This window comes from Pelecanus crispus, chromosome 3 (genome assembly GCF_030463565.1).
Source record: "Pelecanus crispus isolate bPelCri1 chromosome 3, bPelCri1.pri, whole genome shotgun sequence".
Classification (NCBI taxonomy): domain Eukaryota; kingdom Metazoa; phylum Chordata; class Aves; order Pelecaniformes; family Pelecanidae; genus Pelecanus; species Pelecanus crispus.
Genome location: NC_134645.1, coordinates 29,089,043 through 29,102,146, shown reverse-complemented (window position 1 = coordinate 29,102,146; position 13,104 = coordinate 29,089,043). Strand labels below are relative to the sequence as shown.

Sequence of the window (13,104 nt, the reverse complement as noted above, 5' to 3'; positions counted from 1 at the left end):
TAAAAATTAATAATCAATAAGTGATGACAGTACAGCCTACACACAGACTCCAAAATTGACCAGGAATTTTTAACTTTGGATAAGAGAAGCAACAATTCAATGCAACAAACATTCAGAAATCCAGGGTACTGAAGAGGGCAAAAGTCCAAAATTCTCAGAAACAGTCTTCCATAATGAAAAGTGGTCATGAAAAAAATTATCAAAGCTTAGTTTTAATAAACAATTTTCACAAAAGCATCAAGACCTACTAGCTTATCTATAAGCACATTTCAATATGAAGCCATGCAGCTCTTCAAACTACTTTTGTAACCAAGCTGAATGTGGTCCAAGAAATGAATCTAATTCTTCTCATGTGTTATCAGCGTCCCCAATATTGGTATACAGGAACTTCCAGAACAAATCTTCTTTGTATACTTCAGTTTCCCAGTATTTAGCATTAAACAAAGAAATCGAGATACTGAGAGCAGCTAGCTGTCCTTTGTTCCTCTTTTTTCATTTTTAACACATCCACATATTAGCTGATATGTCTCCAATAAAACAGATGGTGATGCGAAGCGTAGAGCTGCCTTGACCAAAAGTGAAGTAGCATTTTATAACCTGAAACCTCCATGAAAGAGCGTATCTTCCTCTACAAGGCACAGACAAGGAATCCTTCCACCATTCTTCTAACAATTCCCTGCAGAATTCCCTCCTCCACAGATCGTACCAGAAAAGTGTAGTTTTTATAGCTAGTCAAAGACCTCCTTGTTTTCTTGCCTTTATATTGAGCTGAGCAACCTTTGCACATAGCCTGCTGTGTAGATCCATTCCATTTCACTAGCTGAACTTCGGTATATAAAGTTCATATTGCCATTTCCATGCAAAGACTCAGTATCTTTATTCTCCTGTACCTCTTCTTTCTGACACTCCAACTCCATTTCATCTGGTTGTGTTCAAACACATCAAGCTTGCATATCTTGTGTCTAGTGATTGCAAACTGTCAGGTCCTCCTGCCAACAACTGTGAACCGCCATCTAGCCTCTCATCCTTTCCTTCCTGAATCTAGACTACCAGTGTTTCCCAAATTAGGCGGTATGAATTCCTCATTACCTCTGATGGTGAGATGAGTCTAGCTTTCCACACTACGCATTCCTTCTGCCTGTACAGCTAGGAACTCATACTTTGAGTATGTCAATTCATTCCAGTCTTGACAGAAAAGTGAACTTAGCTTAGCAGTTAACAGCTCATGACTGTTTCAATGCCATCAATCCTAATACTGCATATGGCAACAAACCTAATGTAAAAGTCCCAGGTGTGCCCCCTTCAAATGCCACCTTCTGCCAGCTACTACTATATATACCAAAACCAAGGAAGTTTATGTAAACTGTCACTCTTCAGGTTTTAAACTAACTGTCCAGAGAGTCCAAACTGATTCAAATAGAAGACCAAGTATACATTATCACAAAGGTCTTGGACACAAAGAAGTCACTGTAATAATGCCATTTCAAGGCAAATAAGGCTTGCAGATCTGTATTAAACACCTGCATCAAAAAATGAAATACGCCAATAGTGATCATAATCAATTTGTGTGCTGCTTCCATATGCCCTGGTTAGTTTAGTAACTTTAAACACAGTGTTAATGTCAAACAATAAAAAGCCCACTAACCCGTACAAGTACTTCGAATAATACAGTGATCTATAATTGGACTGCAGTTCACGGTAATCTCTAAGCAGTGGTGTGCATTGTGGTGCTGAGCAGATTTGTCATCAGGGTTGAACTGAAAAAAGACAACACAGAAATGTAATATTTATTTAATTGTTCAGGCATTAAAATGGAACTATTAAAAGCTCTGCTGAAGTTTGAGATTCTTACCCTGATTGTCATATATCCAACATAGGCATCTTCAGACCCCTCCATAAAAACGAAGGTGGAATCTCTAGTGTTTTCTATTATAACTTTATCTGCTACTTTTCCAGGTGCTGTAAAGAAGACATTTATTAAGTCTTAGTTTATACCACTAAAAAAAAAAAAATCCTCTGAAGACTTACAGAATTCTGTTCAAAGCAACAAAGGGAAATGAACACTATTCTTGGCACATAAATAGTCTTCATGTCAGAAGAATCTTAAACCAGAAAGTTTCAAAAGACAATGAAGAAACTAGTCTTTAACTAAGACAATCTTGCACCAATTGAACATCTAGTACCATGAGAAAAAAAAAAAATCTTCTCTTGTACAGAGCTAGTTTTTGACTACTACTTATTATGACAGTTTAAACATAGACACCAGTCTAGAGGCACTGTAATTCTACTACTAAGTACAATTTATTTTGGTATTCTAAACCCTTTTATATTAAAGCTAAATACATACATTCCATCACTAATTTAAACCAATTTAAACAACTACTTAGTAATCTCTTCATGACCTACAAGTGACCTCCCCACACTTCTCAAATGTAAGGTTCAGAGTTTTGAATTGATATCCCCATTATTCTTTAGAAGAAAATCTTATACTATTAGATTGAACTATACTTCTGAAAGTATGCACAGAAGGTTTCAAAATGGTTCATTTGCAAGTTCCCATAATCTGCAATTTGATTCCTGTGTTAACAGCAAGGCTCTGCTCTATTCCTTATTCTTAATCGAAGGGAAAGAAATGTTTACATTGGTATGGCAACAGCCAGCAGAGGGAGCACAAGTTAACAACAGTCTTACATTGGTATAAATTCAGTGATACTCATTCACAAGCAAGGTAGTTTGTCCGATTCAAACCTGTACATTAAATACACAAGCCAGAAGCAGCCTTCCTCAATACATGAAATGTAAATACGGAAGTTTCACATATTATAGCAGATAAGTTATCTGATAGCAATTTCAAACCATTCCCAACTTGAGACACACAAATATGACCAGATATTTGCTCTAAATTCTGTGTTTTATTGAAGAGCCTACGCACAGGATTTCTCATGAGCAGGTCTTTTTCTGTTGGCTGTTGACACTAGTACAGACAAGTGGTATGTCCTGTTCTTTATCACTCAGGCAGAAAGGTGCCAGTCAGAATGAAGCAACATTTACATCATTATCCAGCTTGTTCTCACTATCTAAAAGCCAGATCTCTGCTTTCATTACGGCAGAGCTGCAAATATTTTAAGGTAGTCTAGCTCTTCTTCGTACCACTATTCACTTAGTACTAGATAACAACTAAGAGAGGTTTTGATGGGGACTTGTGCCATCATACAAAATATTTTTCTGGGGCCTGGTAACATTTCTATATATTCACCATGCTGCAAATGCACTGGCATACAGACATCAGCATACTTCAGCATCTGAGAAGGAAGAGCACCACAGTATTGCAGGTGAACCAAAAGAAGAAAATAAATGGAGCCCTGGACAGGAAATAAACAAGCGTACTTGGATGATACTCTCTACAGACACCTCCTTCCTCTCAGCACATGAGTTACTCTACAGGTCTCTGAGTTTGGGAGGTCGCAGAATGCCCATCATGGAACATGCCAATCAGTAAGACCACTGCATTTAGATCCCCCCCAGGAAAAGGCTGAAGAGGGAAGGGGACTTGATCAAGCATTGGTTTCATTCTAAATGCATCAAGGAAGTTTTCTGCAACATCCTACTGAATGTTTGCAAAAGAATTATTCAGAGAAATATCTGTATTTCAGATTTTGGCTTAGACCACTTTAGAAGAGAAAAACCAGTATAAGAAAGGAAAAGGAAAGAAAAGGGCCACTAATTTTGTAATCAAGCAAAACACAGCTCCCAATTTGCTGAAGTATAAGGGAGTTGTGTTCCATGGGATCAGAATTCACGCTCAGTTTAAGGACCAAGATGACACCATTTAGAAATAATTTAACAGAAATCCTACAATAAGGGACTGCCTAAAGAATTAAAAATTAACTGGATGTTGCCTCAGAATTATTTTATTCCTCAAAAGGAATAAAACAATTTCACTTTTCAGTGCATTAATAGAAAAATAATAGATTCTGCAGGAAATAATTGTGACGCTCTTCAATCGTATCAGGCAAAAATGCAGAGGCCCTTTTAGATCTTGCAGTCCCTAAAATCTACAGCAAATAACACAACTCTAAACTAGTCTAAAATGTAATTTTCAGTTCAAAGATGCAGAACAGCTATTTAAAGAAGAGTTCAGGCATGTGAAAGTTCTCTTGCAGTCAAAAGTAAAAAAAGCCTAATTGTGACAGTCTCTACCATTTTAGATTTTTCTACTGTTAAAATCACAATAATTCTTACTGGTTTTACTGATTTTTTTTTTTTTTCTGGATTGGAAAATCCTTTGATAATCCCTTTTTCACTTAGTTGCACATTATTTAAGTAAAATGGAAAATAAAGGGAAAAAATGAAAGTTGTATCTCCTAAAATACAGAAAAAACACATATTCAGTGAAGAGTCTCAGATCAGGATACATGTCTGTACATTGCTGAAACTCAGTTATTAAGACAAGAGGCTTCATGTCTTGAGATGAACACTCCACAGAAGGCTTGTATTCCTGCAGCAATCTGACACCCCCTCCCCAACCCCGGAAAATAGAATTATTTTAAGAAATCCATAGGTATTTCTGTCCACTGAACCAGATGCATGAATTTCCTTATAGGACCTCTACTCTTGCTTCTTACTTGACAGTTCAGATAAGCCACAATACTAGTAATGCCTCCAAAGGCTTCCTTCTGAACCTGATGCCTTCTCCTAGATTTAAGGGAAGAAATAAATAACCCCAAAATTAAACAGAACAACAAACCTAGAATACCAGGCATTATTCTGTAAGAACATTTTGCTTATATGAAAAAGCAGAAGCTTCTTGAAAGCTCTAGGTATGTAAAGCTGCCTTTCTAATAACGTTGTGCTTCTTCAGAAGTCAGCAGAAGAAACTATTAAAGAAATCTGAGTAGAACTGCAGATAGATTTGGTGCTGCCTTAATCCTACCATTCCGAAAAGCTTGCCAGACTGAACAGAGAAGAGGTAGTTCTCCAAGGCTTAGTGGTTCACCTTAATTTGTTTTCTTTTCCAGACAAATGAAAATTGACTCCCTCTACAATGTCACTGACCATTCAGTGGAGAAAGTCTGAGGAAGTGAAGAGTCAGCAGTGCCAGAAACTGAAATATAAATACATCTAGCATTTCTGGATTCCTCTCCGATGTTTTGTTCCCCAAGACAGCTATTCTGTTACAAAACTACACAATACAGATCCCTTGCTTTATAAAGAACTGTAGTTAAGATAACTGTTTTTCTGAATAACTTAGGTTAATTCCAGTGGAAGGGAAAGCAGAGGGCCTTTCAAAACTTAAAATGAGCCAGAGAACATGCAGAAGTTTAACCAGATATCAAAGATGCCATTTTAAGTTTCATGAAATAATGGAGAAATTTTGTATCTTAGGACAGTGCTGATCCAGTTTCTTCTGGATTTTAAACACTACACAAATATGACTTGCCCTGTTTGTACTGGCATCTATTACTGTCATCCCCTACCTGAAACAGAAGCCAGGGGTATTTTGTTATTTGTCTTAAGGCCATGCCTGCATTAGCAAGCGCTGCAGCATAACAGGAGTGGTAATACAGAGTGAAATAGTGCTGAGGATCAGACATCCACACCACATGCGTTGCAGGACAGGGAGGGTAGAAGAGACTGTGACTTCGGACTAGTCCTAGCCTGGTCCCTCTGACTGAATATACACCAACTACTAGAGTGCAGTAAGAATATTCCAGGAACATGTCTCTTGGATTAGTCTCATCCAAAAGGAACCCAGTTTGTGCTCCAAAACCTCTCCACAACACAAACCAAAGCACTGGAAGTGGAGATGTTCAGGATGTCAAGCTTCAGAAATGTAGTCATGAACTGACAAACTAACATACTAATGCAGCAGCATCTTTCAGATCTCCAGGGACAAGTTTTAAGACCAACACTGGAACAATCTGTGTTGCTCAAAACCATTCTCACTGCCAAGGCTGCAAAATCCAGGCAAGAAGTGCCAGAATAGGCTCACTCAAGAACAAAACAGTTGGTATGCAGAACAGATAGGTACCTGAAGAGAGGAACTTCTCAAAAAACAAACAAATCAACCCCAAAACAAAACAAACCCCACCACCCAAGAAATCCCAAGCAACCAGCCAAAAAAAACAACCCAGACAGACAGTATCTCAGAAAAAGCAGGCAGCAGGCAATTCAACTTCTGGGTCGCCACAGGTGCAAGAAGTCCAAGACCTCTTAAGCAAGATCTCTACCAGATGTTGAGACAGTCTAAATCCTTACGATGCTATCATGCTACTGGGGATTAGCACGCTCACAGTAGGGACAGGAAAAGCAAACAGCTCAACAAGCACCACAGTTTGCAGCCAAGTATTATCTTATAATTAACTTCCTAAACCTTTCCTATTCTGAAAGTCTTATTTCCTTGTCCATAAAGGTTCTCCTTTAGAGGAACAGTTGGGAGATGAACAGAGAAAGAGCCTCCAGTCTCAGAATCTTTCTGCTAGATGCTCTCATTTCCTTCCTTGAAACGGAATTACGATGCTGAAGAAAATGGGACAGATACTAATTTGGGCTTGCTCCCACTGCTGGATTCTACTCTGGAGATAGGTTATATATAAACAAATTTCATAAGAACCACCTGAAAATTTCAACTGCAGTCATGAGTATACTTTCTGACAAATTCAATTTTTTTTTTCTCCTAATGAAATAAAAAGGTAAGTAAGTTATTTCAAGAGCTAACAAGCAGACAATGGTACTTCAGTCTGAAGCATCAGATACTTTTTAGTTAGCGACACTTGTACAGAAGATACTTATTTACTAGGCTGATGAAGAAAGATGGGCATTTACACTGGATATTTAATACACTGGAATGTCTTTGTAATTCAGGTGGCAGTTAACACAATTCATACTTTGAGACAAAGAGTTTAAATACCTGCACCGATCATGGTGATTGGAGATTCTATATATATCCATTCATCAGTATATATACCAGAGTGAACAAAGATAAGTCCATCAAAATGAGCTTCTTGAACTCCACCAAGAGCATCCTCAATGGTATCATAATACTAGACAAAAAGGGACAAGTTTAGAGAGAAATATCCCTGCAAAGATATATAAATGTTCTTAAGAAATGCCTTAGAAACATACCAACATATTTTCTCTTCCTTTGTATCTTGCAGGATTACTGTAGAAGTGTTCAGCAAAACCTGGTTTTACATGTGCTCCTTTGTACTGAAACAAGGAAAATAGTTTATGATAAGCTTGCAGATAGGTGGATCTGAATGCATAGGCAAGAGGATCTACTAATCCCCTAATTAACAAGCCATTTGCAGGTATCTGTTTGTTCCATATTCTGACCTCCCATATTAGGCACCCAATTTGAAACTGCAACACCAAAAAAGTCTGAGCCTAAGAGAGTGATCAACTAAACCAAGAGGCTAACCCACACAGCCAGAAGCCTCTAAAGTGACTGAAAAGCTTCGTATACCTTATCCACTCCACAAGAGATGTTCTCATTTCCTTCTTTTGATTTTCTAGCAGCTTGCCACAAAACAAACTGCATTTATATGGTGAGGAAAAAAGAACTCAATACCTTCACGTTTGATTGAGTACTGAACAAAGAAGCGAAGTCAAGTATTTGTCCTCAACAAAATTCAGAATTTCATTAACCAATTACAAAGTGTCGTATAATACATTCACCTTGATACTTATTTCCCTTATGCTTTTCAAATATCATGCCCAGCCATTCTTACAATACCTTTGACACCTTGGATTAGAGGTTCAATCACATGTCTTAAAGGTAACTTGTTCAGCTCCAGTCGTATCAGCTGTAAATCACTATTGAAGCCCAAGTGATATTATCAATATACTGTTTGATTTACTAGGGGAAGATGCAGAGAATCTGATAACCAGTACACACACTGGTTTTATATGACAAGAAGAATATATTTGAAGTTTATTTGCAAGCCACAGACTGTGACAATCTCTTCCACAGAATTTCAGTGATGCAAAACATGAGGAAAACCCAAGATAGAAGAGTTGGATGCTCAAGCACTCCACTTTACCATGATGTGTCTCCCTAAAGTGTGCCTCAAAACAGGAAATAATTTCAGATATCCCCCTATTGCATAACACAATACAAGGATCTCTCCCCACCTCCTCAGTCCCATCATCTTATTTAAAGTCTGACACCAAAATAATTACTATTGTCAGCCACTTTTCAGAAGTTTGTTTTTTACTTTTATAAACCATCTTTAAATTGGAATATAAATGAATACTACTGTTACCAGTTGCTGAAAGCTTTCTTTCCAGGGATTTGGATGTTCATATTCTTCTGGATTAATCTGATAAAATTTACCAGGTTCAGGATGCATCATTGGACGAGTGTACTCAAATACTTCCATATACAATCTTTTCCTGAGCAGAAGTGTCAAGCAGAAAAGAAAATTAATGTATTTCTGATTACTCTTCCATTTTAATATAACACAACAAATGTTAAAAACTGGTTTTTTTTCCAACAGCATTTGCCAGTCTGTGACAGTGAATTTGACCAAGATCAGTACCAACCACTTTAAAACACTTCCAAAATACTTCTTCTATTGGACTTACTTCTGTGTCTTTCTAAGAAAAATTTTGACACGTGATTCATGATCCAAGTGAAAGAGTTCTCAACATGTAATTTCCATGAAAAAATTTAAGCAGTTAGTTACACTGTTTGTGGAATCAGAGTCTAACTGTATATTAACTACAGCATTGCTTTAACACTTACAAAAGCTAGTAGCATACGAATAACAAAACTTAAGACAAAGTGTGCCACCACCTCTTCCTCACCTTGCCAAAAAAAAAAAAAAAAAAAAAAGCTGAAGGAATGCATTCAGAGAACAAATGATGCACTGCATTTCAAAAAGGAGTTCATCAGTGGACAGATTACAGTGGCTTAAATAGAAGAAAATAGCACACAACAACTGGATTCTTTTGATTAGTGCCAGAATACAAATAATTGCAGTGTCTGAGCCTGGTGATATTAAGCCCAGACTTACAGGATGCCACTGAATCTCAGAAGTTGTAATTCATCTGACAAGACATTCCCCAAAACTATCTTTAGGACAGAAAAACATTTTTGTGATGTTATACTCAAATTTTATTCTTTTTCTTTTAGTCTTAATTTTTTTTTTTTTAAAAAAAAAACAGCCTAGGAAACATACGTTATATTTCTCTTATAAAAACCAACAAAATTTAGATCCCATTTATCCAAGCTCTCAATAACCTAGGGGTAGGGTGGATTCATATGGGGGACAACGTCCTGAGTATCCAACCATTAAGCAAAACAAACAAAAATCAAACCAACCAACCAAAAAAAAAAAATCTGAGTAACACTAGACAAAACTTGCATCTAACATTAAGAAATCTGTTGTTTCTTTTGCATCAAGTAACACAATCCCCACAGAAGGCTGAAAAAGGTTAAAGATGGGAAGAAGGAAAGCAGTGCCTACTGAAGGAATAACTCACTGATTTTTTAAAACAGCCATTATTTAACTACTATCTACACTACTAGAGAATCAAAGTTTTACTGTTTAACACACATAATCAGATATTTGTAAGTAACAAATAATGCTTAAGCAAACCAGACATATTAAAATACAATTGGTTTTAATTCAACTAATTACAACCAACATTTCAATTTTTCTATTGTACTGGCATCTCACGCAGCACATCTAATATTTCTCAAGATAGCAAGGAATAGCTTTTCACTTACCACAAAATTGGATCATTAGCCAGCTCACTGAAGCGTTTACACACACAAGCTGCTCTACAGAGATCCTGCTCCAGCAGGTAGGAGAAGATCTTTAGAACCACTTCATCTGGCAACTTCTCCTGAAGATATTGTTCTGCAGGTGCTGCTATTAAACAGTAATCTATGTAAGATTATTGACATATTTAACCAGCCCAAATTCTGACCAAAACAGATCACCAACTTGCCATTTGAAAGGTTCTCATTTAAAACACCAATGATCTCAAAGCAGCATTTTTTTTTTTTTTTTTAAAGAAGTAAATGTCATCTAAATCTAAAGGCAAAAAAAGGAGGTAAAGGTTGACTCTTGAGTCAGGTAGAAGTTACAGACTTCAAGTCCTCTTTGAAGACTTTTTAGTTCACCTTTTCTATTGGAGGAATCAATCTGCATACAATTGCAGACATTAAGTAGGCTACTGTGCATGTTCCAGATATACTGGCTCCTCATCACTATTAGGTTCATGTGGTTCAATTAACCCACATTATCCGTATTATAATAATAATAATCCAGTTCCAAAGTCAGAATCTCTGCAAATGTTTTCAAAACACAAAAGAATTTACTCAGAAATAGTCACTGTCTGGAAAAACTACTAGTAAGACTTCCTTGTTCTCCCACAATGAACACATTAGGAAAAAGGACGTCTGGGATGCAGGAAACCAGTAGCCAGCAATAATTCCAAAGTCTCCTCCTTCCACTTACTCCCATTTATGCTCTTTCTTTTAAAGTGAAAAATCTAAGCCAGAAGTGTTACCCTTGCCAGATATTGTACTTCTTGAGAGAGGTTGAGAAAGTGGCATTCCCATATCATCGTGTGGAGATGCGAGTGCACTTTGTTAAAGCCCTGCTCTTGTGCACATGTGCACTCTACATGCGACAGCTCATATAGGAAACCCCCATCCACAGTTTGTGTTCTCACAAGAGCCTTCTGTGGCAGGTATCTTCACAGCAGGGGAGTTCTGTTTGCACAGATCACTTGTTTGGTTATTGTCTTTAGGGTCCTTTGTCAGGCAGAACTGTACAGAACAGCTTCCAAAGTTTAGAGGATTTGTTTGTAAGGCATTAAAAGCTCTGGCTACATTCATAATGCAATTACACCCATGTAATGCTCCTTGCATTATTCATTTTTTCCTGGAATAGCTGAACCTAGGGAGCAACAGGATCGTGATTTTGGCTACTACAAGACAACTACTGAAGTGACCCTCAGAAAGACAACCTACTAAATTTGAGGGAATAACATTCTGAAAAATAGTTTCCATGTGAGATTATACACACACACACAAAAAAAAAAAAAGACAGCCAAGCCCCAAGTCTTCCCTGGGCAAAGCAGCATAAAGAACTGTGCTATTTCCAGCTAGAAGAGAGAGATGATGTGAACTGCAAGGACCAGAACTGTGGCTTTTATGAAGATGCTAAACTGTGGTCTACAGACCACATCACCAGAACCTGTGTACTATGAGAGATCTGATTAAAGCTGTTTTTCCAGGCTGTCACGCTTGTATCTGTCGTCAGACCAGTTAGTAGAAATTCTGAAGTATTACTGACTTTACAGTGACTTTCCCTGAACCTGTTCCTTTTTGCACCATTTTATGAATGTCACCTTGGCGATTCACAAATACTGATTTCCTCTAAGATGCTAGGAGGGCATTTATCCAACTGACTGATGGCTGCTCTCAACAGTAACATAGCTTACAGTCATAAGCTATAGGTACATGCCACTTTAATCCAACAAAAATCTACGCTGTATCAGAGGGATGAGTCTCACCATTCCACATGTCCATAGCTCTTTGCTCCCAGGTGGGTAGTACTGATCATGGACAGAATAAGCCAGAATTTTTCTTCCTCATCCTTACCTATCCTCCTCCAAACTAATTTTTTTATGGATCAGTTCCTTGTTGTAGTTCATTGCAAACTACAGAAGCGCTAGCATGGGCACAAAGGAGGAGGCAGGAATGAATGTCCAGAAGCTGTTCAAGACAGTTCCCTTCAGCAACAGTATTATTAATGCCAGATTAAAAAATTATTTTTATTCAAAAAACAAAACAACTAATGAGCCACGCTGAAGCAGTAAGTTAGCAAAACTAATAAAAAGCAAGTAGTCTAATAAGAGACGCTCGGGGAGCCCAAAGTCCGGGGAGCATATACTAGCCGTCTGTAAGGTGAGCATGGTTGGGCATCACCAGAAAAATGTTACATGCACAATCAATGCTGGTTTTAAAGAGGTCCTTTTCCACTGGAGATATTAAAGGTTCTTTCCTGCGTCAAACAGGCAGCAGCAATTCATTCTACAATCCTAATTACCCTTGAAATGCATCACAGTAGAACTGGACATTGCTTCTGAATTCATCTTTCTCTGGTAGCTTTCCAGTTAGGTGTGGAGATACTGCCTTGCATGCACAACATCGCATTTCAGCTTGTGAGACAGTAGAAGACCATAAATCCTCACAAGCCTTCCATGACCTGTCTTCTCCTTTTAACATACAAATCCCCAATGCATACAATTTGATCTTCTTCCCGAGACAATCAGTTACTTCCCTGAACAACCTGCAGAATTTTTTCTTCCTTTACGTTTATATATGTATTGATTAATTTTTTATTGAAGAAGGAAGTTCACTAGTGTAGTGCCTCCCACTGCTCAACAGTTCGTACTCCCATTTTGTTCCCTAAGTCCTATCTCAAAATGAAAATTGAAATCTGGATGTGCTTCCTTACTGCAAGGGGCAGGGACCAAGTCTGAAAGTGTCAAAAAACTTCCTGCAATTAAAAAAAGAAAAAAACCACCACAAAAACCAGCCACTATAAGTCTTCCTACCCCCTGCAATTTTTCCAGTTGTATTTACTTGGAAATTTAGGCACTGCTTGCAAAATGAAGATGATGATTTTACAGGTGTTTGCTAGCCTCACCCACCTTGATCCAAATCCTGTAGAGGTGAGAGATTTAATTTAAAATGCCTTTCTGCTCAATTAAAAAGGGGGTTGATTTAAGATTTCTCCATTCAATCACTATATCAGTGATTTACTAGGTGAAATTCTCCAGTATAATTTGAAAAAGCTAATTCACTTCTTAATGTGAAGACGTAAATACCCTCTGGGTCCAAGAGATAACTCCATGCTTCTGTTTTATAAATTCACACTTCACATTTTTGGTATCTTTTAGTAATCTGTCAAAGCAAGGATGCATTCACTATGTTCTTCCTCCCAGTTTGCAAAAATAAGCCAAAACAGTTTTAAAGGTTTTCTGGCCACCAAATCAGAAACATTCATGTGCTGCTACTCCTGACAGTTTTATACCTATTGACAAAGTGAAGGTTAAGTACAAAATGCACAGTCTTATAAA

The 13,104-nt window shown here is 37.6% G+C and overlaps 1 protein-coding gene across 2 annotated transcripts in view; it reads right to left on the bottom strand.

Moving 5' to 3' along the window:
* FBXO11 (F-box protein 11) overlaps positions 1–13,104 on the bottom strand; it is a 76,792-nt gene that overhangs the window by 22,279 nt on the left and 41,409 nt on the right. Inside the window, exons 4-9 of one of the 2 annotated variants that reach the window (XM_075707526.1) lie at positions 9,734–9,878; positions 8,265–8,394; positions 7,126–7,209; positions 6,911–7,043; positions 1,853–1,959; positions 1,646–1,757 (exon numbers count right to left, since the gene is read on the bottom strand). In XM_075707526.1, the coding sequence (XP_075563641.1) occupies positions 1,646–1,757; positions 1,853–1,959; positions 6,911–7,043; positions 7,126–7,209; positions 8,265–8,394; positions 9,734–9,878 (711 nt within the window). The remainder of the gene's footprint in view (positions 1–1,645; positions 1,758–1,852; positions 1,960–6,910; positions 7,044–7,125; positions 7,210–8,264; positions 8,395–9,733; positions 9,879–13,104) is intronic. The other variant, XM_075707524.1, reaches the window with a different exon arrangement.